The sequence below is a fragment of the Pteronotus mesoamericanus genome, unplaced genomic scaffold, assembly GCF_021234165.1.
Source record: "Pteronotus mesoamericanus isolate MK-2021 breed Mesoamerican mustached bat unplaced genomic scaffold, CSHL_Meso_final contig_25, whole genome shotgun sequence".
In the NCBI taxonomy this organism is placed as follows: domain Eukaryota; kingdom Metazoa; phylum Chordata; class Mammalia; order Chiroptera; family Mormoopidae; genus Pteronotus; species Pteronotus mesoamericanus.
Window position 1 is genome coordinate 10835414 of NW_026555105.1, and position 22134 is coordinate 10857547.

At 49.1% G+C, this 22134-nt stretch overlaps 1 protein-coding gene across 2 annotated transcripts; it reads right to left on the reverse strand.

The window, feature by feature from the left end:
- Positions 1 to 4106: 4106 nt before the first annotated feature.
- TTPAL (alpha tocopherol transfer protein like) lies at positions 4107 to 16808 on the reverse strand. Of its 2 annotated transcripts, none has more exons than XM_054573396.1 (5): positions 16729 to 16808; positions 12716 to 13175; positions 9881 to 10074; positions 8304 to 8414; positions 4107 to 6491 (listed from the first exon to the last, which is right to left on the reverse strand). In XM_054573396.1, the coding sequence occupies exons 2-5, from the start codon at positions 13158 to 13160 to the stop codon at positions 6213 to 6215; spliced, it is 1029 nt and encodes a 342-aa protein (XP_054429371.1). In that variant the 5' UTR covers positions 13161 to 13175; positions 16729 to 16808; the 3' UTR covers positions 4107 to 6212. The 2 variants fall into 2 exon arrangements, with proteins under 2 accessions (XP_054429371.1, XP_054429370.1); XM_054573395.1 differs by having other exon boundaries at positions 16399 to 16808.
- Between the last annotated feature and the right edge of the window lie 5326 nt (positions 16809 to 22134).

Sequence of the window (22134 nt, forward strand, 5' to 3'; positions counted from 1 at the left end):
ACAGACAAGCGTAAACATCAGCATTTTAAGTCCAGGATCAGACTGCATTTTGAACCATCACACCTCATGGTGTCACCTCACATCACCATCCTAGGATTGCAGACCGAGGGCCCTGGCTCTAAGGTCCGCAGTATGCTGGAGGGTTTCATCAAAGGCACCAGCAGTGGCTGCCTTGCACCGAGGTGCACCTGGGAGAGAGCTTGTAGGCCCGTGCTGGCTGTTTACTTTCTAGGTGGTGGTTACAGGGTCCTCAGCTAGTTAGGAAATAAAACTCTCTTGACAACCAAGTACACTGCCAAAGCGTGGCCGTGGGCCTGGTTATCAGGGCTTTTGATGTTCTAGGCCAAATCACAATTCAGGCTTAATTTAAACCAGGACAGCATTTTCATCCATTCCAAGTCCTTGCTTGATTGTATTTTTCTTTTTACATGTTACGCTACAGTGAGTATTCAATAATACGAGGCCTGCATTTTATCTCTGCAGGCTGAATGCAGCTCCCAGGCTTACGCTTACTCAGGGGAGCGGTGCTTCATCTCTTTATTTCTCTGTGTTGGTATCTTGTATCTGCCATGTTCCCGAGGAGCCCAGATCAGGCAGCCTACTCAGTGATGTCCTAAGCACTGCGGAGTGGCCCCAGCCACGCGACACCTGTCACCTCCGCCGAAGGATAATAAAGAGCCACATGTACCCAGCAACGAGCAGACATCGTCCACACGCCTGCAAGGCGGTGCTGCTTCTCCCCCTTTTACGGTCACTAAGGCTCAGAGAACTCAGTTCTTTCTTCAGTTAGACCCCCATAGTCTCTGCACCTATTAGGCGGCAGGAGACTTTGGAAACTAGAGACCGCTTAGGGATTGGAGGGGAGTCGGCTGGCTCTCTGAGCTACCCATCACTAACAAAGGAAAGTTAGTAACTCCCTAAAGGCAGTAGCTAGCTTTTTACTAGGTCACAGTATCCCTAATGGCTGGTGCCTTATCAGGTAAGAGTGAACATGTGGTTAAAAAGTTTTTTTCCAGAAAAGTGGCACCTTAAATGACTGTATTACTCACCAGCTTTAAATGCAGTAATAAGAAACATTTGCTGCCATTTATTATAGGAATGCCAAACCAGTATGACGTGAAGAGAGGGCAGTGGGGAAAACTAAGGTATTACAAGTGCTGACTCATTACATGGACAGCAACCCCAGTGGCTTATGTACCAAGTGCCTCATACGTATCCTTGTAACGCCGCCATAAGGTGGGAAGGATAGGAGCCATGAGCCCCTTTTCCCCGATGTGAGAAACAGCCCGAGCTTACGTTCCACGGCTTCCTCAGGCAGGCGGACCTGAAGAGCCGGAATGTGTTGCAATGTCGGTACTTACCTGTTGATCCTCAGAAGCCAACAGGAAGGGTAGGAACATCCTGCATGAGAGCATGTCCCACTTGAGCCGTCACCAACAGGCCAGACCCACCGTGAGACCTGGCGCTTGTCTCCTCTACCAAAACAAACAGGACAGGCAGAGGAACGGCTAAGCATGCACAGGACCAGCGTTAAATCAAGCCATACCCTAGTCACCCTGCCATGGAGTCTGTTTACTTACAGGTACTTCTCGAATAAAATGTCCAATTACAACTTGGGTGTCAGAGGTTAAGGACCTCAGCTTTGTATTTTCAAAGCAGCCAAAAAAAGGCCCCTTTTTAGACTGATGCTTCCTCACTCTAAAGGCTCCTCCCTTCTGTCCCTCTGTTGCATCTGTGGACTAATCATAAGAGGAAGAGAAGGGCACAGCCCAGCGCCACCAGGAGGCACTAGTGGGCTGCAGTCAGGCTGCCGGGCTTTGCTCCCAGTTCTACCGCCTGACTAGCTGTGTCCTTGCATAAAGTACTCAACTTCTCTGCCCCTCACAGCGGCAATAACGTCGCTTCATTAAGGGTGCCTGACGATTAAATGAGCTCGTCTATGCAAAGAACACAGTCGATGCCCGGCCCTCGGGAACTCACACCGGAGGGATGCAGGGCCAGTCCGGGAACGACATCGGGGCCTTGAGAGCCAAAAAATGTGCACATCGTCGCCACCACTGTGCGCTGCTAGCTCCGTCCTTCCTAAACACTGGTGTCTTCTAATGTGTGTGATCTTCGGTGGCGGCCAGCCCTGCACCTACAGAATACGCTTGCGCACCATGAATAATAAAGATCGGAAGCTTAATCCAAACAAACTGCCATCGACGCAAAGGGACTCCACACACACTCAACCTTACACGGATTTTTATTGTTTCAGACCCAGTCATGCATACTAAAATTACATGTTTTCACCACTTTGACTTAGAAAATGCACTAGAAAAATAAACTTTTGGTCAAAACAAACACTGAAGTAGATGAATCCACCATCATGGGTCCCTATACTCAAAGCCAAACTGAATTTCAGTTTGAAGTGAAGAATGTGAAGAGTGGCTGAAATGGTTATCCCCAGTCTGGTCAGAAAATTAGCCACCTCCCACCCCATCAGAGTGGCCAGAGGCTCTTGGCCCGAGAGAAGTTTCAAGTATTTCACTTGTAACAGGGGTCCCACCTGATAAGCCAGGAGGTGAGGCACATCCGCAAGAACCCCCACGGGCAGCCGATGCTGCCCAACTGAACACGCCACCTGGTAAGACGGAAGGGAAAGCAGCGACACAGCCCACAGTGAAGTCACTAGCACCTTCATCCACCAATCACACTGGGCTTCCCCGCGGAGCAAGTTCTACTGAGGAGGACTACCTGCCTTGGTGATGCCTACTCCTTATATTCCCAGCAAGCCGTTTCCGAGTCAGAAGGGCAGGAAGGAATCGACTTTCGATCTACAAAATCAACGACGAGAGGCGAGAGAACTGACGTCACTTCTGAATGGTCGCAAGGTTTGTTGGGCGCATCTGCACCTCTCATGCCACGGGACAGCCACACTTAACACGTTAGCTAACATTTTACTTCCTACATGAAGGCAGAGGTTTTAAAGGAAAACCTTAAAAGCCAATAACTTTAAAATGAGGTATTGTAATAATGCCACACAGTACTACAGCTAACACTAATCCTACCCAAATGAAAGACTAATCCCGTGATGGATCTGAGAATCAGACAGCATTTAAAGAAACTGCCCACCAAGAAGAATTCTGAAAGGCTCAATGTCGCACAGGAATTTGGGGGGAATACCTCTTCTTGCCCTGCTTTTTGGCAAAAAAAAAAAAAAAAGTAGCAGCTTCTAAGCTGAAGCGTTTGTAAACTTAAGGACAGGGTGCTCCTGTGAAGCAGGATGGAGGGCGAGGGAGCTGAAGTTGCCTTCACCGAAGAGCAAGAGGAAGCCAGGGTCGCACTCCCTGCTGCTTCTGTAGCGTCCTTTCTGTGGAGTTCGGCCTTTCCCCACGAAGGTACAATGGGATTCCAGGAAGAGACGCTTCTCTGTGTAGTAGCATGTGGGAAGAATGAGGGAGAAAACCCCCATTACCTAAACTCAGACTTCACATGGAAGTTGCAGGTACCCAGGTGGGAGGGTCTCTAATAAGATAGCGTGGCCCTGTGACACGGTGTCCCAATGCCAGGAACAGGGCACTCAGAGTCGGGGTGTGATCCCCTTTTGGTACATGATGGTTCTGGGGTACTCAGTGGCTCACCCAAAGCCACACAGCTAGGTACAGCTGCAACTCATTCCTCCCAGTTTCCTCTTCCCTTCCCTGCACTATGCTGCCCTGAATTTGGGGGAGGGTTCATTTCAGGTCCTGTGAGATGGGTCGGGGTTCTTCCCCGAAGGGAAACACCCCCAGTCCTCGGGCTGCTCACTGGGGTGCTGCCTCCCCTGCCAAGGAGGGCTCCCCACGCTCCCTCGGTAGGCCCCTGGCCCCCTGCTGCGGAAACTATGGAAATGCCGGTAGAGCCACACAGACTGCCTTGATTTTCACCCTGGGAGGTCCTGGTTCCGCAGCTTGACTCAAACTCCTGAGGTGCTGAGACTACCGGATCTCTCTCTGGAGCCAAAACAAAGCACAGCAGCTCCAGGAGGCAGGCAGGCAGACCGCGGCTCCAACCCCTTTCACAGACCGAAAGGAGTGGCTCCTCGGTGCAGCCACAGGCCTGAACAGCACCCTTCCTGGCCTCTGAGATGCTTCCCCAGGGGAGGCTGGCCAGCTAGGTGACTTCACACAGAGGCAGTAGGCTGCCATGCAGAGTTTAAACCGTGGAAGCTCGGTGGGGCTGGTTGAGCAACCCATTTTTCTGTCTAGCTTTTTTTTTGTTTTCTGTTTTGTTTTAATCTCTCCTCTTTGGGACCTAAGGAAGTCTCTAACCAATTTGTCCCTCCAGGCAGACGGGCTCTGAGCCCTCTGTCTACGTTGGCCACCCCGCTCGTCCTCACTCAGATCCGCAGTGCTGGTCACACCATCACTGTCCGATGGAATGAGGAGGGGCAGCCAGGGGCACTTGCACTTTGGCACGTGCAGCTCAGCCAGGTCCCCAGAGGACCCAGGGTCAGTATCTGCGGTGAAGAGAGCTGTCCCTAGAATTGGCACTAATGAGGTAAGTAATTTCCACCACCAACTTCGCCAGACATTTTGAAAAGTGCTATAGAGATGAACAGCTTATTCGCAACAGACTGGCCTTTGAATTTCAGTGTGTTCCCAACTGAGCTGTCCACCTTGCCTGGTGGCCTAGTAAGTGCACAGGGAAGCACACACGCAACACAGAGTACTTGTCACTTTTTAACATAATTTACATGGAATGAATAGGAAAGGAAATAGGTCACAAGCCACAAGATGAACCACCTAATTAGATGCTTGGACAAGGGCTAAATTCTTGACAGGAAGGATCTAAAGTGTCGAAATGCAAAACTAACATTCAGTCCGGCTGGACAGACTAGAGTGTGTCCGGCCACACCAGAGAGAGAAACGCAGACGGGTTCGGGAGGACAGGGGCCCCGGAAGCAACCCAGCAATAACCTGCCCTTGTATCCATGTCCAGAGACCAGAATTTCAGAACCCCAAGGAACTCATTCCCCGCTGCCATCTTTACACGCTACCACCAGAACCTCAGGGATGGGAGGAATCCATACAAGATCCTGGTCACCTCCCTCGCCCACCCTCACAAAAGTCATTCTTTTCACATTGAACCCTCACTGTGAAAAGGAAGTTAGTATCGCGAAGTCCCAGGAATGTACATACTTGTTTCTTTAAAGGCAGGGCCAAATGGTGACTGACACATCCCTCCTGGAAAGGCCCAGGTGTACCCCCAGACAGGGCCCAGCCACCTGCATCGACAGAGTCCTCTTTCTAGGCAGAAAGGTGATGTCTAACATTCAAGAACTAAATCAAACCCAGAACCGCAGCTGCTCAAAGGGCCTGGGCGTCGTTTCATTTAGCCTCACTGTACGGATGAGAAGACTGAGGCTCACAAAGGCCCAGGTCTGGCCCATGGTCATACACCTGAGGCTGGAGCTCAAGTCTCTTCATTCTTAGACCAGAATTCTTTTTGCTGCACAGGCCTGGCATCCAGTATTTTAAGTTGAATAGAATTACATACTTCTAGGACCCCGCATGATTCTACTGAGAACCAGGGCTAAGGCTTTATGGATTTGGGAAAACAAGTTTCTATTGCGAGACTCAACCAATGAATCCCATGGGTGCTCGAAGCCTCTGGCTCCCAAATTTGACCAGGAAGTGCTGCTAGCGTCCCGACGCGTGCCGGATTCTATTAAGGTGCTTTCCAAACCCATGACAGCCACGGGGGCCTGGACCGCAAACATGTAGATTCCTGATGGGCCACAGAAGTCTGGAGTCATGGTTCATGTGAAACACACAAACTCCCAAAGTCTCACGTGTGGCCACCTTGCAGCCTTGACCAGAGTGTTTCAGAGGAATGCGCTGACTGGCCAATCAGATTGTTTTCTCCTGGGACACAGGATCAAAGTGACTTTGGTCCTGATTTTTCTTGCTTTGACGTGTGTAAGAACCTGATAGAACTTCCGGGTTAATAGTTGCAAACTGGGGTTCCAAACATTTGGGAATCACTGGAAACATTTCCCGTGTCTTCCGTAGAATGATTCAAGTAATCCAGGGTGCACCCCGGCTCACCCCCAGGGTAATCCAGAGTTTCCTCCAAACTGCAGCGCAATTACAAGGAGCAAGGACAAATCCTTGGCGCCAAAAATTCTTGTGCCTTCCCAAAGTAAGAAAGGAAAGGATTTAAAGATGGAGACGCTCCCACAGGATTGGCTAGTAGCAGGAGTACAGCTGTGATTTCACGGCCCGCACGGAGTCGTCACACTGTGCGTCTGAGGTCAGCCCCTCGGCCGGCAGGGCCTGGCCCAGGACACTGTCGCAGGCGGGGACAGGCTGGCAGAACTCTCTCACAAAGTCCTCCTCCGAGGCCAACAGCACGGTGTTCCAGGCGGTGACGTCCAGCTCGCCGGCCGTGCCCCCATACTCCTTGGGAAGAATGCTTCTTGGAAGGTTTGTGTGGAGAGAGTTCAGGTCAGACCCATGGAGGAAAAACTAGAGGGGAAGGAAATGAAAACACACACGGCCTTGGGTTAAGCCTCAGTCACTCAGTAACCTCCTTCCCAGGACGTGCTCAAGGAAGTATCTGGTGAATAAATAAAGCAGCAGGTGACGGCAGCACGACCCTTCCAGTCCCTTGAAAAGCCTGATGATCCTTAATTTCTTTTCCTTAAAGCCCATGCCCTGCTGGCTGCGACTTCAAAACAGACCCAGAATCCAAGCACCTCGCTGCCCCGCTGATGGAGCCATGCCGCCACCATTGCTCACCTGGCCTCCCACAGCCGCCTCCCTCCTGGTCTCCTTGCCGCCACCCTCGTCCTGCCACACCCTCAGTGCTTCCCAGGGAAGTCAGATCATGTCCCTCCTCTGTACGATGCTCCAGTGATCCTGTGTCACAGACTAAACGCCGGAGGCCATGCGGTGGTCCCCAGCGCCCGGCACCATCCCGCGCTCTTGCCGCTCTGCCTCCTCCCCGCCGCCCTCCCTTCCCTGCCCCTCCAGCAGGCCGGCTCGCTCCCACCTCAGGGCCGGGCTGTTGCTGCTCTCCAGGTGTCTGGGAGGCTCACTCCTTCACCTCTTTCAAGCCTGTGCTCAAATGCCAGCTTCTCAACGATGCCACCTCTAACCACCCTACTGACTATGACAACCCCTTCCGCCTTCTCTCTCTCTCCATCCCCTTCTGCTGCTTTATTTTTCTCCATTGCACTTACCAGGTTCTAACAGCAGCTAATGTGTGTAACTTGTCTCTATCTCCCTAGAATACAAGCTCCCAGCGGGCACAGATGTCAGTCTATTTTGTTCATCTAGAACATACTTGCACATAGTAGTTGATCAATATTTTTAAATGAATGAATGAATGAATGAATGAACGAACATATGAAGGACCAAAGGAACAAGATTGTGGGCCACAAATAAGATCATTTCACAGGCATGAAAGGCCTGGTCCAAAGGCTGCTTTGGGAGAAGCAGGCTCCAAATAGGCTCCCCAGAGACCAACACAGGCTCAAACCCAGGCATGGAAGCCACTAAGTTAGCGGTTCCCAAGCCCAGAAACACCCAGGAGACCTGAACAGCACTGATAGTTGGGCTTCACCCCTGAGCTGATGAAGCGAAAAGGCCTGCCGATCTGGACTTTTAAGTGCCCCTGCCCCCTTGCAATCTCGAGATCCTCTCTTACTGTGCTTCCTCTTTGAAAGAAAACTATGAAATTCAAGACCCAGACTTTGGAGTGATCACAATGTTTGCAGGCCTAGGGAAGGAGAAAAATACACCCATCTCATTTCAATCACGGTGCTGGGAAAGGCTAAGAGAAGCGGCTCTTCCATCTTTGAAAGGGTCACCTAACCTTTCTTAATAAGAATTAAGCTAAAAACGCACAAATCTCATAAACCTGGAATTAGTCCCCAAACTTTACATAGTGAGAAAACAAAGCAGGTAAATGGAAGGGCTCAAACAGCCCAAGGCGCCGCAGTGGGAATGTCCGCAGCTCTTCCTCACCGCCCGCCCCGGGGCTGCCCTCTGCCGAGCCCTTTCACGCGTAAAACCCAACGTTGGTTCACAGTGCCCAGCCCAGGGCAGAACGTCTAAATGATCACGGAGCTCTGAGGATGACAATCCTGGCTCTGCTCTCTCTGCTGTCCAATATTATGTTCTTATTCATTTCCGCTTCCCTTCACAGAAAGGATTGTTCATTGGACTTGCCAAGGTAACAATCCCAGGGGGAAAAATAAAAAACTGAGATAAGTTTATTGATGATGTTACAAATAAGGGAGAAAAAAAAATTAAATCAACAGGATCATCACTTACTCTGTTCGCTATTTTCTCCTTCAGGAATGGTTTTATGATGGCAAAAATGCCTTTAAATATTCGAGGCTCATTCACTACATGGACTGCTTTTATCCGAATGGGGAAACCGTCCTGCGGGGGAAGGAAGAGGGTGTTAGAACATGAGCAGTATTTGCAAAGTGTCTCTTACGACAGCCTGCCTCCCCCAGTGACATCTTCATTTTAGGCCCCAACGTCAGCCTGGTCCGAGTCCCACGGCCTCCTCTGAGAAACCCAAGTCGGGGCGAAACAGCCAGGCCAGTCTCAGGGAGAGCCTCTCCTGGGACCCAGGGCTGGGTGGGGAGGGAGTCGGGCAGACTAGTGGGGAGCCGCTCTTCTTGCGGCAAAAAACGGTCTGAGCCTAAGTGGATGGAGCTAGCAGGTACCAGACCTTCTGGGTCGGTGCTGCCCAAAGTGTACTTCTCAGGAAGTTACAAGGTGTGATGCAAACAAGGGCTCCATGGTAGGTACACAAGTGCGAGTAGTAGACTCGATGTAGTCAAACAGTTGGTTTCCTTACGGGCAGGGCTGCCCAGAGCTGAAATATGCAAAGGTTTCCAGTGACATTCACAAGGAGGGGACTTGCTTACCGCATTTCCCAAACTTATTTAACCCTGGAATTCTGTCTCCCAGATCATCGTACTGGATGAGGAAACAATGATCCAAACTCATTCTGCTGACCCTTGAATCTACATGGCATTTAGCAGGAAGGATCCAAACAAGAGGAACAGCTAAGGAAGACCAGAGTGCCGCCTGGGAGCCAGAATGCAAATTTCTGATAATGACCAAATGGGACACCGATGTTGAAATAATCTGTCTGGGGCACAGCAGGGGCAGAAGACACTGAGAACTGTTCTGGCTCTGGTGCCCCACAGCTCACAAGAGGCAGCGCGCCACGGGCTGGGGGCCCAGCCCATTAGAGACGTGGGCCAGGCTGCATCCTCTGGGTGTCAGTTCCCCCATCTTCCAAACAGGAGAAATAAGTTTTGACCTGTCTATCTTGAGAGATTCCTCGAAGGACTGAATGGGGAGGATGACTATAAAAGCGCTCTGCAAACCGTTACACGCTGTGAAGATACATAAAGAGCCTTATGGTTCTCCGCAACTTGCATTCTGAGACAGAGAACACGGAGGGCAAAAGCATCCGGCCACGACAGTCCAACAGCACTCCACGTCCCCAGTCCCACAGGCGGCAGGACAGGCTCTATGACCTTGGGCAGAAGCGCGATTTCTCGGTTTCATTTGTTAGGAGAATTTCTCCTCTGCCTTCTCAATTTACAAAAAAAAAAAAAAGAAGAAGAAGAAGAAGAAAGCATTTCTCTGGCGTTTGGACTCTTGCCCAAAAGCTGACCTTCCCTAGGCTGAAGATACTCAGAAACTACTGGAGACCTTCATGGGAACCAGTGGTAAACAGAACCTTTATATTTCCCATAATGCTTCTGTATTTTTCAGATTGTAGGAGTGGGAAGTGGGGAGTGCATATCACATGAGTAAATGTACAGGGCCCCGGGGAAAGCCAAACAACCACAGAACAGACGCACGACAAGCAGGAGCCATACCTGAAGGATGCCAATCACCTTTTTGGCTATGAAAGGGCCGAAGTGAGATGCTTTTGATAAGCTCACTCCTTTGTAGTCTGCAAGAATTACAATTCCATTCACTTGGGTTTCTTCAGACTGAATGAGTTTTTCCAATGTCAAGTATATGGCTCGGATATTTTCGGTGATTGGGTAGTTGCTCGGTATCCACCTGTCTAAGGTCATATGAGGTGATCAGTATGTTACAGAAATAAGTACAATCAGACAGGCTAAGATTTATCTCTGTGCTAAAACTGTTGTTTGAAGATGGAAAAGCAAGATATAGCTACTGGCATGGCTCTATTTAGGTTAGGAAATCAGACACCTTCAGCAGCACCTGACATTTCTTAACTGCAACACAGCAGCACATTCTGAAATGGAAAAGCAGCTGAGTGTTCAAATTAAAAGCGTGAACCCTCAAGTCAGATGCTGGGCAGGTCACGTCCTTACACCGGAGCCTACCTCGCCTCACAAGTAGAACAGGATAATGGCACTTATCTTAATGGACATCTGTACCACTGCCATCGGATGTGTCCCCTTATCTTTATCATCGCACCCTGATTTTTCTTGGGGAACCACCTCTTCCCATGCTAACCATGCACTTGGATCCAATAGAATTGACTCTTGGCTCCAGATGTGGGCGTGGCCACTCCAGGCCTTACCTCCCCTGGCCACTGTGTGTGATCCCAGCCAGGTCAGGCGAGCCAGGCGGACTCATTCCGGGACCCTGGCCCTTTGGAAAGAGATCTCTCTCTCCCCTTGGAATGGCGATGACAGGAGCCTGAGACGCAAGGGTCCCATGAGACAGCAGCTGGTCTAAGGAGAAGCCCACGCCAAGGACAGTGGAGATGGAGACGGCTTTCTAATGCTGTGGTTTGAGCCAATTCCCCTGCCCAGGCTGGTGCTCCTTTAATACCCCCCACAGAGTTAGAGTCTTTCCTTTCTTTGGGAAAAAGATGGAATGACAACTTTTGATTATTAACCACTGTTCTCAAGAAAATCCCACCAAGGTTTGGGTGACCCTTTGTTAGAAAGAGAAAACTACACACGATTGCCGCCAGTGGGATGTGTAACGCGCGCAACATTCCTATGAAGAAGGCTCTGTCCAAAAATTGTGCCAGCTTGCGGTTTAACGCTGCTGCCAATTAAACCTGCTTCTACACAACTGGCTGTCATACTTTCCCATCACAGGTGTCTCAAAAGGGCTTCTAAAAAAGCAAAGCCAATCCCCAGCTGAGAATAAAACCTCTGTATGTCTCCTCCTAAAAAGTTGAGTTGGGGGGAGGGGTCTCGATCCGCTCCAGAAATACGAGGGAAGAAGTTTGTCTTACAAGCAAAGGGTTGAAGCCACACAAGAGGTGAAATCAGTGTGGCAATACCCGACTGTTTCATCATATTCCTCGGGGCTGAGTACAGAGAAGCGGCAGAGAAACCCCTGACTGGGTTTCTAGGCCTTCCGGTGCCCTGAAGTCTCCACTGCATTGCTTATGTAAATTTAAAAATAAGCACCTCTCATTTTGCAAAGTGCCTAAAACAACGGGTAGAGCAGTTAGTTAACACTGTGCCTGAAACTCAATGAAAGCTCAAGAGAATGGTTTAGTGTCCAAAGAGGTTTCAGCAAGTGACAAACAGAAATGGCGACATGGGTCCTAAAGGAAGAAGAAAGTGCATGGGGGGCGCTAAGGAGGGGTGTGCCTTTGGATGTGTGACAAAGGGGACGGGCAGCAAGTGCCCATTTCCCTGGCTTGCTGGGGAGAGGGAGAACACTATCGTCTTACTTTCAAACTTTGTCTCAGCTCTGGCCCATGAGAAAGGTTGCAGCTGGGGGTGGGGTGAAAAACACTCCTGAGTTTATGAGGCAGTTGGTGTCACAGAAGACACTAGAAGGAAGAATGCCAAGGCTTGAGATCTAGCATCCCCTAGTTGTGCTGTCAACTAAAAAATGTCCCCACACATTTCTAGTATATGTGCTGCCAAAGCATGCACTGTCCCCACGCATTTCTAAATGCTTCTGGGTAGGTGGTGGGGCAGGGCGGGGTGGGGGGGAGTGGCCACCAACTGAGAGCTACTGTGCCAAAGAAACCTAAGGTGTCCTGATTACCATCCCGAAGCGCTAAGATCAAAAAGTGAATCTAAAGTGAGTCTTTTCAAGGGCTTAACAAAGTCGGGAAAAGGAGGAAAAGTTGGGAGGAGGCACGTGGCAGACAGACGCCTTTCCAGGCGCCGCCCAGCCCCACACTGACACCTGCACCTCACCTACCCACCAAGGAGGGATGGGGCGGGGTCCTGGCAGCCCTGCTTACACCCGAAGACCAGGGCAGCTTCTCAGCGCACCGGATCCTCAACCCTAGAAATCTAGAATTGGCACTGAAGGGACTTAGTTGGGTGGCCAGGGAAACCGGGGAGCTGAGGGGTGCCTGATGTCGTCATGTGCACAGAGGCAGCAAAAGCCAGGCCACGGAGAGAAGACACGCGAAGGGCAGCAGACAGATGTGGCCCAGAGACACACAGACTGAAGGCCGGCAGATGCAGAGATGGGGAGCAAGGCCGGCTCAGTTCCCTCCCGGGGGAATGAGCTGGGTTCTGGTTCTGGGTTCCAGGGCCTAGTGAGAGCTGCTAATGGGAGATGCTCCTGTGTCCTCAGACGAAATCCTCCCTTGAAGCCAGGTTGAGTAGGGTTTTGTCATGCGCCATCCAAAGAGCTGGACTAAAACAGGGAGGGGGCAAAAGGGAAAAGGAAAAGGAGAGAGGGTGCCGGACAGGTATATCCCAAACGGAGGCTGTACACACGGGCCCCGCAACGGCCCAGCGCAATACCTGGGCGGATGCAGAGGACATGGCAGCCCCGGGGGTCGGTGTGGGGCAGCACGGTGAGGAATCCGGAAGCGAGGACATCTTTCAAGGCCGAGGGCTTCAGATTGTTGAAGACCTCGGGCCAGCTTCTCCGGCAGCTGTGGTAGTTGATCAGGAGCTGCAGGGCCCGGTCGTAATCAAACTTGCGGGCTCGGAGGAAGCGCAGCAGGAAGGCGTCGTCCAGACTGGTGCTCAGGTTTGGGTATTCCTTCCGCACCATGTCACGGAGGGCCTGCACATCTCGAAGTCTCCATTCCGGCTTCTCCTGCAGCTCTTCCCTGGCCTTGGTGACCAGCTCCTCGGTCAGCGAGCACACATAGCCAGGGAGCTCGGGGGCGGGCGGCAGCTCATTTTCGGAAAGTGAGGCCACAGAAGGGCTGGTTCTCAGAGAGTCACTTTCCTCTGACATTAGCGACCAGGATCCCTGTCAAAACAGAAGCCCCAGGGGAAGTTAATAAAGTGAGGCACTGGTCATTTCAAACCCCAGGGCAGCTGAGGTAGGGGGACGGCAACATTTTGTTAAGCCAAGTAAACTCAGAGTCGTGGGTCTCAGTGTGGGGTGGGGGAGGGAACTAGATCCGAACCACAGGCCCAGGGCCAACCCCAGACTCAGTGCAGTTACCTACACTGAGGCACCTACAGCAGAAAACACCCAAATGCTCACCAAACCTTGCTCACGATGTATGAACAAGTGCTCAACCTAACTTGTAATTAAAGAAATGACAATTAAAACAATGTTGATATGCTTGTTGTTAGGAGGATAAATTAGATAGCCTTTTTAGATGGCAGTTTGTCAATATCTATCAAAACCTCAAATACCTTTTGCCACATATCCTTTGCCTCAGCTTTCTATTTCCAGAACAGGTACGTATATGTGTGGACAAAATATGCACGACAGGATCATCGTCACAAGTGTTGATTATAATGGCAAAAGACTGGAAACACTTTACCTGCCTACTAGATGGAGACTGGTTAACTTATAGCACCATAGGAATGGAATACTATTTAGTCATGAAAAGGAACCAGGCAGAACTTTATAAATTGACATGTTAATGGGAAAAAAGCAGGTTGCAGAACAGTGTACATAAAATAATTGTGTTTATATTTTTAAAATATACACATTTATACACTTGCAAATGCACCTAAAATTCCTGAAAGAAATACAAGAAACTGTTGCCAATGGTTCCCAGGGAACAGAACTGAAGAACTGGATTATTTAAGGTAGGAGAGACTTTTTACTGTACTGTTTGAATTTTTTTTTTTTCCCATACACAAAGTGACTTATCATGGTGGCCATGAAACTGAGCTCATCAGATCTCGCACTGGAGAGAAGCATAACTGACGGATGGCCCCAGCTCTGCCCTCTGGACTCACCGCCCCGCGAAAGCCACACCTTTCACAGATGACCCCAGCCAGTGGCCGAGATACTGGACTCCTCGAACAGGCAACTCTGCCCTGAGGGCTCCCGGTCAGCCTGGCCCGCCGAACCTTTCACGGACCTGCACTGTAGCCCCACGCTTCTGCCCAAATCTCCTCCCCAGGGACCAGCTCCCATCCTTTATGTTTCGTGGGCGTTGCCTCTGATAGGTTTCTTGCATGTCTAATCTCATCCTAGTGTTTGCTTCTTAGAAGACTGAACCAGTACACTTATCAAATGAAAAGCAAGAACAAAACAACTGCCTTAGATAGTCCAGGAGCAAACTAGCAGCAGAGCTGTCCAGTTCCAAAGGCCAAGTTCTTGTCCGTGGGCTGTCACTGAACCTCCACTCAGAGCTCAACAAGGAATGTAGGGACCATCTCAAGGGTCTCTGCAAAGAGTTCCCCACAACATCCACGGCAGCCATTGTGACCAGATCACTTCCCCTAAGTCTTAGGTCTGCCCACTCCATTCCTTGCATTCTAACCTTTGGCCCCACCCAGCTCCTTCCACTTCCTCAAAGGTGTGTTTTCTTGTCTTATACACCTCCTGTTTGCTCCAACTAACATACTCTTTCTCCAGTTCATCGCCTGACTGCTTCGCCCTTAAGTTCCATTTAGATGCTACTTCATTCATTCAACAAATATTGAGCACTTACTATGTACCAGGCCCACTTCCAGGCACCGGGGATACAGCAGTCAATAAAAAATCCTGCCTTCATTGAGTTTAGATCCTAGTTGGAGACGGGAGGACTACAAGCAAAATAAACTATATAGTCTACTAGAAGAGAGTACTATGGAGAGAGAAAAAGCAGGGAAGGGGTTTGAATGTATCTGGGACAGGAGTTAACAATTGTAAGTTGGGTGGTCAGAGAAGGCCTCCCCCAAGTGACAATGGAACAAAGACAAAGGAGACAAGAGGAAGCCATGCAGGTATCTGGGGGAACAAGTACAAAGTCTGAGGCAGGAACATGCCTGGCTTTTCCAAGAACAGAAAGGAGGCCAGTGTGGCTAGAGCCAAATGAACAAAGCGGAGAGTATTGGCAGATGCATTTAAAGAGGCACCCATTGATACAGAGCTTCGTAGGCCAATAAGAAGTTTGACTTTCAATTTGGTGGGAGCCATGGAGGGTTTTGAGTGGAGTGACATGACCACATTTATATTTTAAAAGGGTTACTTGGCTGCCTTGCAAATGGACTTTAAGGAGATGAGGACAGAAGTGAAGAGGCCATTTAGAAGTTTCTGCATAATCCAGGCCAGAGATGATGGAGCCTGAAGCAGGAGGCCCTCGCTGACTCCAGGCGAGGTGAGGAGCTTTCCCACGGGAGCTCTTTGCCAGAGCGCTCCCCCCACTCAGTTGCAGGCAATTTGTGGGCAACATTCCCTCCGTCTGTCTCATCACCTTAAACCCAGCACCTAACAGGGTGCCAAGCACATAGTCTGAGCTCCATAAATATTTGTTAAATGAGTTTAATCTGCTTGGCGGGCATATGCTGAGCAAGGAATGGAACAATCACAGATTCAAAGGATCTGCCCTGGGCTGTTTCCATGGGAGTTACCGGCAGATGCCTGTGATCCCAATTCAGTGCTCACCAAGGAGAAAGGCTGTAATGCCCACATCCTAGCCTCGAAGTTCTTCTCCAGCCTCTGTCCTGCTCCACCCCCACCCTCTGTCACCCCATGCACATTAAATACCAGCCAAAACAAAGTAATGACCCGCCATTCTTGGGACACCTCATGCATTTGTGATATCTCCGCCTGGAACTCCCTCTTCTTGTTTGTTCCAACCAGACACCTCCACGCCTTCCACCTTCCACGCTCAGCTCCACTGTCACCTCCTCTGTGAAGCCTTCCCTGATTCCCTCAGGGTGATTCCCTCCAGTTTTCCAGAGCACCTATCTCATTCAGAAATGGCAGTCCAGTGTTATAGGTTTTTGCATGAAAACTCCTCAGTCAGTTTCACCAGCCATTCACTATCAAATAATTATTGATCACCTGCCACATGCATCAGGCCCTGTGCTGGTAGGCACTGGGCATCCAACAGCGAACAATTGAATTCTTTGCCTTAGGAAGTTTAACTCATAGTGGAATAATGAAGAGATAATACGTACTTGATGATTTTATCAGGTATCAAGCACGATGATAAGCACCTTACATCTTTCATTTATCTTCACAATATCTGGTGACAGCTCTATTACTTTTCCCATGTACAAAGGCGGAAACTGCTCACTAGAATGCAGATTCCATGAAGGCAGCCAATTTGCCGGGCATGTCCACTGCCATCCCCAGCGCCTGGCACATGGCGGTGCTCTGCAACTACTAGCGGATGACGTGAGGTTCCGCGATGTGCCCAGGGGTACACAGCCAGCGAGGCAGAGAAGGACGTGTCAAGCCCCACACTGGGCTCTACGCTCCAGCTGGAGCTCCCTGTTTGATCTTCAGGGTCTAGGCGGTGTTAAGCACAGAGCGCGGCTCAGCCACAGTCTGAATGAACTGATGGGTGAGCACAGGGAGGGGTGCAAACACCATTCCTTAGGGCGGAGCCGTGCATCTTCCTCACCTGGAGTCCATCATTCCGTGAGCATCACCTTCCTCCCCACGCCACCCAAACAAGGAGAAGTCAGGATGCCATCACTCCTGGAGCCCCAGAGACTCTACGTCCCGTAGCCAGCCTTTTGAGGCCCCCCACTTCCGGCTGTCACCCCTCCCCCAGGTGTCCCCATTTCCTGGGGTCTCTCTCCTCGGGTCGCCCACTTCCGGTTATCCCTCCCCCTCAGGGGTCCCTCTCCCCGGCCCCCAGGGTACTCGGACGGGCTCGCGGGCACTCACCGGCCCGGCTACGGGGCGGAGCGCGGGTCAATCGGCGGCTGGAGCTTTGTCCGGCAGCGCGCGCAGAACCGACCCGCACTCCCGGCCCGGCCGGCCGGCCCCTCGCGCCGGAAGTGACGTACGCAGGGCGTGTGAAGACAGGCGCCGCTAAAAGTGCGCAGATGTAACATCTCGCTGTATCGTCGGTCTCTTGTCCCCACCTGGCGGCCAGAACCCCGCGCAGTGGGATAGGAGCCTGGGAAGGGCTGAATGCCAGCAGCTTTCGATCGTATAGCTGGGGAAACTGGGGCCCAGAGAAAGTAGGAAAGCAGCTTCCATTTTCCGAGAGCGCAAATTCCACGTGCTTGGTTTACATTTTTTGTTTCGTTAAATCCTCATGTTTATGGAAATTATCATGAACGGGAAAAAGGCAATCAATGAAGTAAAGGGCTGTAAACCTAGATTTCAGGGTTAACATTCCAGGATTCTTACCTGCTTTGGGGCTCGTGAAGTTCCCTTCTTGAAAGCGGTAGATCCTTGCAAAAAGGATTTACCAGCCCCCGACCCTAGTCCGTTACAATCCCCAGATACGTCAACATATATTTTGTGCAAATACGACTTTGAGAAAAATCTGGGTCCGTCTTTCAGGCAGAGTAAAGACGCTAAACCATTTCTAGAGAGAGAAATTCTGTCGTCCAGGAGGACTCAGAGCAGGAAGGAGTATCGATGAGATGACCTTAAGCTCCTCCTTCCCTCCTCTACGGGTAGCAGGCCCCAGGCAGGTGGGAACTGACCCATGAGGGCCACAAGAACGTGATAGTTTCTGTGAGATGCTAGATTGTGTGAAAATTTCAAACTTTATCTCTTCTGTAGAAGAAAGGAGCTACAAAGGTAATATAGAAGAGGTTAATTAAAAGCCTCATAATGCTGTATGTGCATTGGAAATATCAGTATGAATTCAAGAGATGATTTTTTTAAAAATAGAAATATGTATGTATACACACATATACATGTATATCTATACATAGTATATATATAAAATATCTAATTCTATACATTAGAAAGGCCCAGAAACAATGAGTAATCAGATTTTAGTCTTAAAGTGCCATTTTCTACTTAAATAAATAAAGGGACCTTTTGGAGAAATTGCTGATTACATATCAGTAGCAGGAAATATACAGGATGAGCCTAGGATATCTTGTCATACTGGGTAACAAAGAAGCTATCAAAGGCACTAGGATTACATCAAAGGAATTTAGAAACCAACCTGAAGATGAGGTCATTTTAGCTGCAACAAAGATAATTGCAAGTGACTGAAACTCATCAAATACGTTTCAATCCCTGAGTTCATAAAACCAGCAAAAAAAAGTTCATATTCAGCAAAAACGCCAATTGATCACCTTCTGAGGATGACATGGAAACAAATTAATAGATTAAGAAAAGCAACTTCTTATAAAATTATTACAGCTAATAAATGAAAACAAAACGGTACAATATTGCCATTTTGCAATCAGCAATAAATTCATGTTTCTAGCCAGAGAGAGAGAGAGAAAGAGAGAAGGAAAAAAAAGAAAAAAGGAGCAAAACTCCAGCCATGTGCATGATTCTTGATAAAAGAACCCAGAACCACCTGTTAACATGCCAAAGGGATGGAACCTGGGTCTGATCCAGCTGCTAATTTGCAAGAAATGCAGAGGTCAAAGGGCCAAGTTGAACTGTACAATGAGGATACAATTGACAAAATCAAGACTCTGAGAAACTCTACAGGCCGAGCAGCCTGAGTTCTTCAACAGATAAATTGCAAGGAAAAGAAAGAGATGGAGAAACCTATGTGTTAAAAAGGGCTTAAAATACGTATTGTTTTTTAAAAATGGGCAAAACTAAGCTATAATGTCTAGGGATGCACACTCAGATAGATGATTATACCATAAAGAAATGCAGGGAAATAATTACTATAAAAGTCTGGTAGTGGTTACTTTGGGGGGAAGGGCTGCAATTGGGATAGGGCGCATAGAGGGGCCCCTGGGTGGCTGGCAAAACTCTATTTCTTGACCTGGGTGGTGGTTACAAGGGTGTTTGTCTTGTAATGATTCCCTGAGCTGCAAATTTAATTTGTATGATTTTCTGCATCTGTGGTTTGTTTTACAATATAAACGTTTTAAAAAATGAAAAGAGAAGCACCTCATTGTGTGTATCTGCCTATACATATACATATATGGATGGATGGCTTCTGGGAGTTCCAAGTACATAGTAGGTGCTCACTAAATATGAGTTGCCTTCCCTGTTAATCCTGTGTGATTTCAGTCCCATTATCAACATTACAAACTTGTGTGACTCGAAAATAGTTGATTCTTATTATGTGCCAGGCACTGTTCCCAGTGCACCTAACCTAACCGAATCTTCACGGGCTTATTATTTTTATTCCCATTTTACAGAGAAGAAAACTGAGGCTCAAAGAGGTTATCTGTGACTCCACAGAAAGTGACAGAGCAGTCCGGTTTTGAATCCAGGCAGACTGGCTTCCTGATCCATACTCTTATCATACATATGTATATATAGCTTACCATTTGTTTGTTTGTTTGTTTAAAAGAGAGGAAAAAAAAACACTGACTTGTTCTTCTAGTTACTTATGCATTCACTGGCTGATTCTTGTATGTGCCCTGACTGGGGATCCAACTTGCAACCTGGCCAGGGCCTTTCTTTTTTTCTTTTTTAAATTTGGTGTCAGTGCCCCTATTTGCACAAATAATAACTCCCTCTTACTGAGTGCCTGCCAATGTGTGTGCCACACCTGGGTCTCACACAACTCTGGAAGGTGGAAGTACTTTTTTGTTTTTGAGAGATGGGAAAACTGGAACCCAGAGAGCTGAAGGACTTGCCCAAAGTTTCAAAGTAAGTAAACGGCAGAGCTGGGGGGAGTTATTGCTGGAGAGGACTCATACTCTTTGGCCCTTGGGATTCTAAAGAAGTGTTCCATACTCTTAAACAGATGCGTACCTGATGGATCTGACCCAGTTTGAGGTCACGGGTGGCCCAATCAGTGGTCCAGAGCCTGACTTGGCTTGAGAAGTGTCCAGACTAGGGCCGGGAGAAGTTGAGAGCTTGGCAAATGCCAGACATGCCTGACCCCAACTGGAGGGTCATGTGAAGCTTGTGACCCATGGGCCTGGCACATCTCAAGGAGCCAGAGACTTCTGTGTGCCAGGCTTTTGTTCATGAGCTTTAAAGGACCTACAGTAGAACTGTGCACCTTTCCAAGCATGAGATGAGATTTCCCCAGGGCTGGCGGCTGGATTTTCCAGAAGAGGCAGGAGTCCAGCTGTGTTTTCTCTGGTCACACATTGATTTTTTAACCTGAGTCAGCATGACTGCTTGGAGGTACGGCCCATTCTGTTCCTGGGGGCTCTGCATCCCAGCTGGGCTGAAGCATTTCCAAAACAGGGCTGGGAATGGTAGGGGGCAAGCAAAGCAAGGGCCATCTCCATGAGCCGACAACGGCATCCCAGGACGGAAAGGGGCAGCTTTAAATATCTGTTGAGTCCAGAGCACTTGAGGCTGGCGAGTGCGGTGCAGGACAAGTGACACCTCCCTCTCCTCTCACCATCTCTGCCCAGCCCCTTATGGACCCGCTGAGACTCAGAAAGGCTAGGAAACCATCAATGGGCTCCACAGGTTGAAAATGAAAACAAAACAAAATCTAGCGCTTCTAGAATGGCTGAAATTAAAGAGGCCCCAACAACTGGAATTCTCAGACATTTTTGGTGGGTGGGACTACAAGGTGGTACAACTACTTTGGGAAATAGTTTGCAGCAGTTTCTTAAGAAGTTAAACATATCCTGACTGGTGCGGCTCAGTTAGTTGGGAATCATCCTGCAAAGCGAAAAGTTGCTGGTTCAATTGCTGGTCAGGGCACGTTCCTGGGTTACAGGTTCAGTTCCTGTCGGGGAGCATATGAGAGGCAACTGATCGATGTTTCTTCCCTTCTTTCTGCCTCCCTTCCCCTCTCTCTAAAAATAAATAAATAAATCTTTTAAAAAAGTTAAACATAAACTTATATGACCCAGCAATTATACTCCTGGGCAATTATCTGCCCAAGAGGAATGGAAGCACTTGTCCACTCAAAGACACTTACATGAATGTTCTTGGCAGCTTTATTTTTAATAGCCGAAAACTGGGGGCAAAATGCCCATCCACAGGGCAATGGGGTAAACAAACTGCAATATATACAGGGGTGGACAAAAGTAGGTTTACAGCTGTGAGTACACGAAACTGAATATATTCTTGTATTATCATTTATTCATGATTGTATTATTTATTTGTATTACCAACTGTTAACCTACTTTTGCTTGCCCCTGTATCTGTCTTAGCAACAAACAGGAACAAACTATTGATATACAGATAAATTTCAAAATAATTATGCTCAATGAAAAAAAGAGTATGACTTGTATGTTTCCTTTTCTATAAAATTCCAGAAAATCTAACATAACTTGCAGTGAAAGAAACTAATGTGGAGTAAGTTGCCTCCCCTGGGAATGGGAGGGATGAAGAGGTGGAGAGGAGGTAGCGGGGCTCCGAAGGACCTGTGGGGCGATGCAGACGTTCCTCATCCTGACTGTGGTGATGGGCTCCTGGGTGTGCACTTATGTCAAAACTCACCAAATCATGCGATTGAAATAGTTGTAGCTCATCATACATCGGTTACACCTCAATAATGCTGTTTTTAAGAAACTCGAGAGTGGCACAATTGGGATTTGAACCCATGTGTCTAAGGTGAAACCACTCCGGAGCTGGCAAGTCATTGAAAGGCTTCCCTCCTTTCTTGGCTGGGGATATAAAGTCAGTCTACATGGCACCACCTCCAGGAAGCCATCCAACCTCCATGGCACCACCTCCATGGCACCACCAACAGGAAAGTTCCCCTCCCTTGTGGAATTGCCTCCCCCTCGGCTTCTACCCCACCACCCTCTCGCCTGCTTTCAGGATTTGTCAGTGGCTCCTTTCTTCACTTGGGGACTTTCCCTTGCGTCCTCCCCCATATGGTCCTTCATATATGCTGCCTGAGAGGTCAGTGCCAGAATCCGACCGGCTGGGTTTGATTTACACCAGCTCTCTGACCTTGGATGTCTCCATTACCTCTTTGAGCTTCAGATTCCTCATC

What these genes read in the sequence shown, in the direction of transcription:
- TTPAL (XM_054573396.1), bottom strand. Translation starts at nt 13,160, where the DNA reads ATGTCAGAGGAAAGTGACTCTCTGAGAACCAGCCCTTCTGTGGCCTCA. An exon ending in AGGTGATTGGCATCCTTCAG is followed by an intron (nt 8,415 to 9,880) that starts GTATGGCTCCTG and finishes CTTCCCCCGCAG; the next exon opens with GACGGTTTCCCCATTCGGAT. An exon ending in AGGAGAAAATAGCGAACAGA is followed by an intron (nt 6,492 to 8,303) that starts GTAAGTGATGAT and finishes CTTCCCCTCTAG; the next exon opens with TTTTTCCTCCATGGGTCTGA.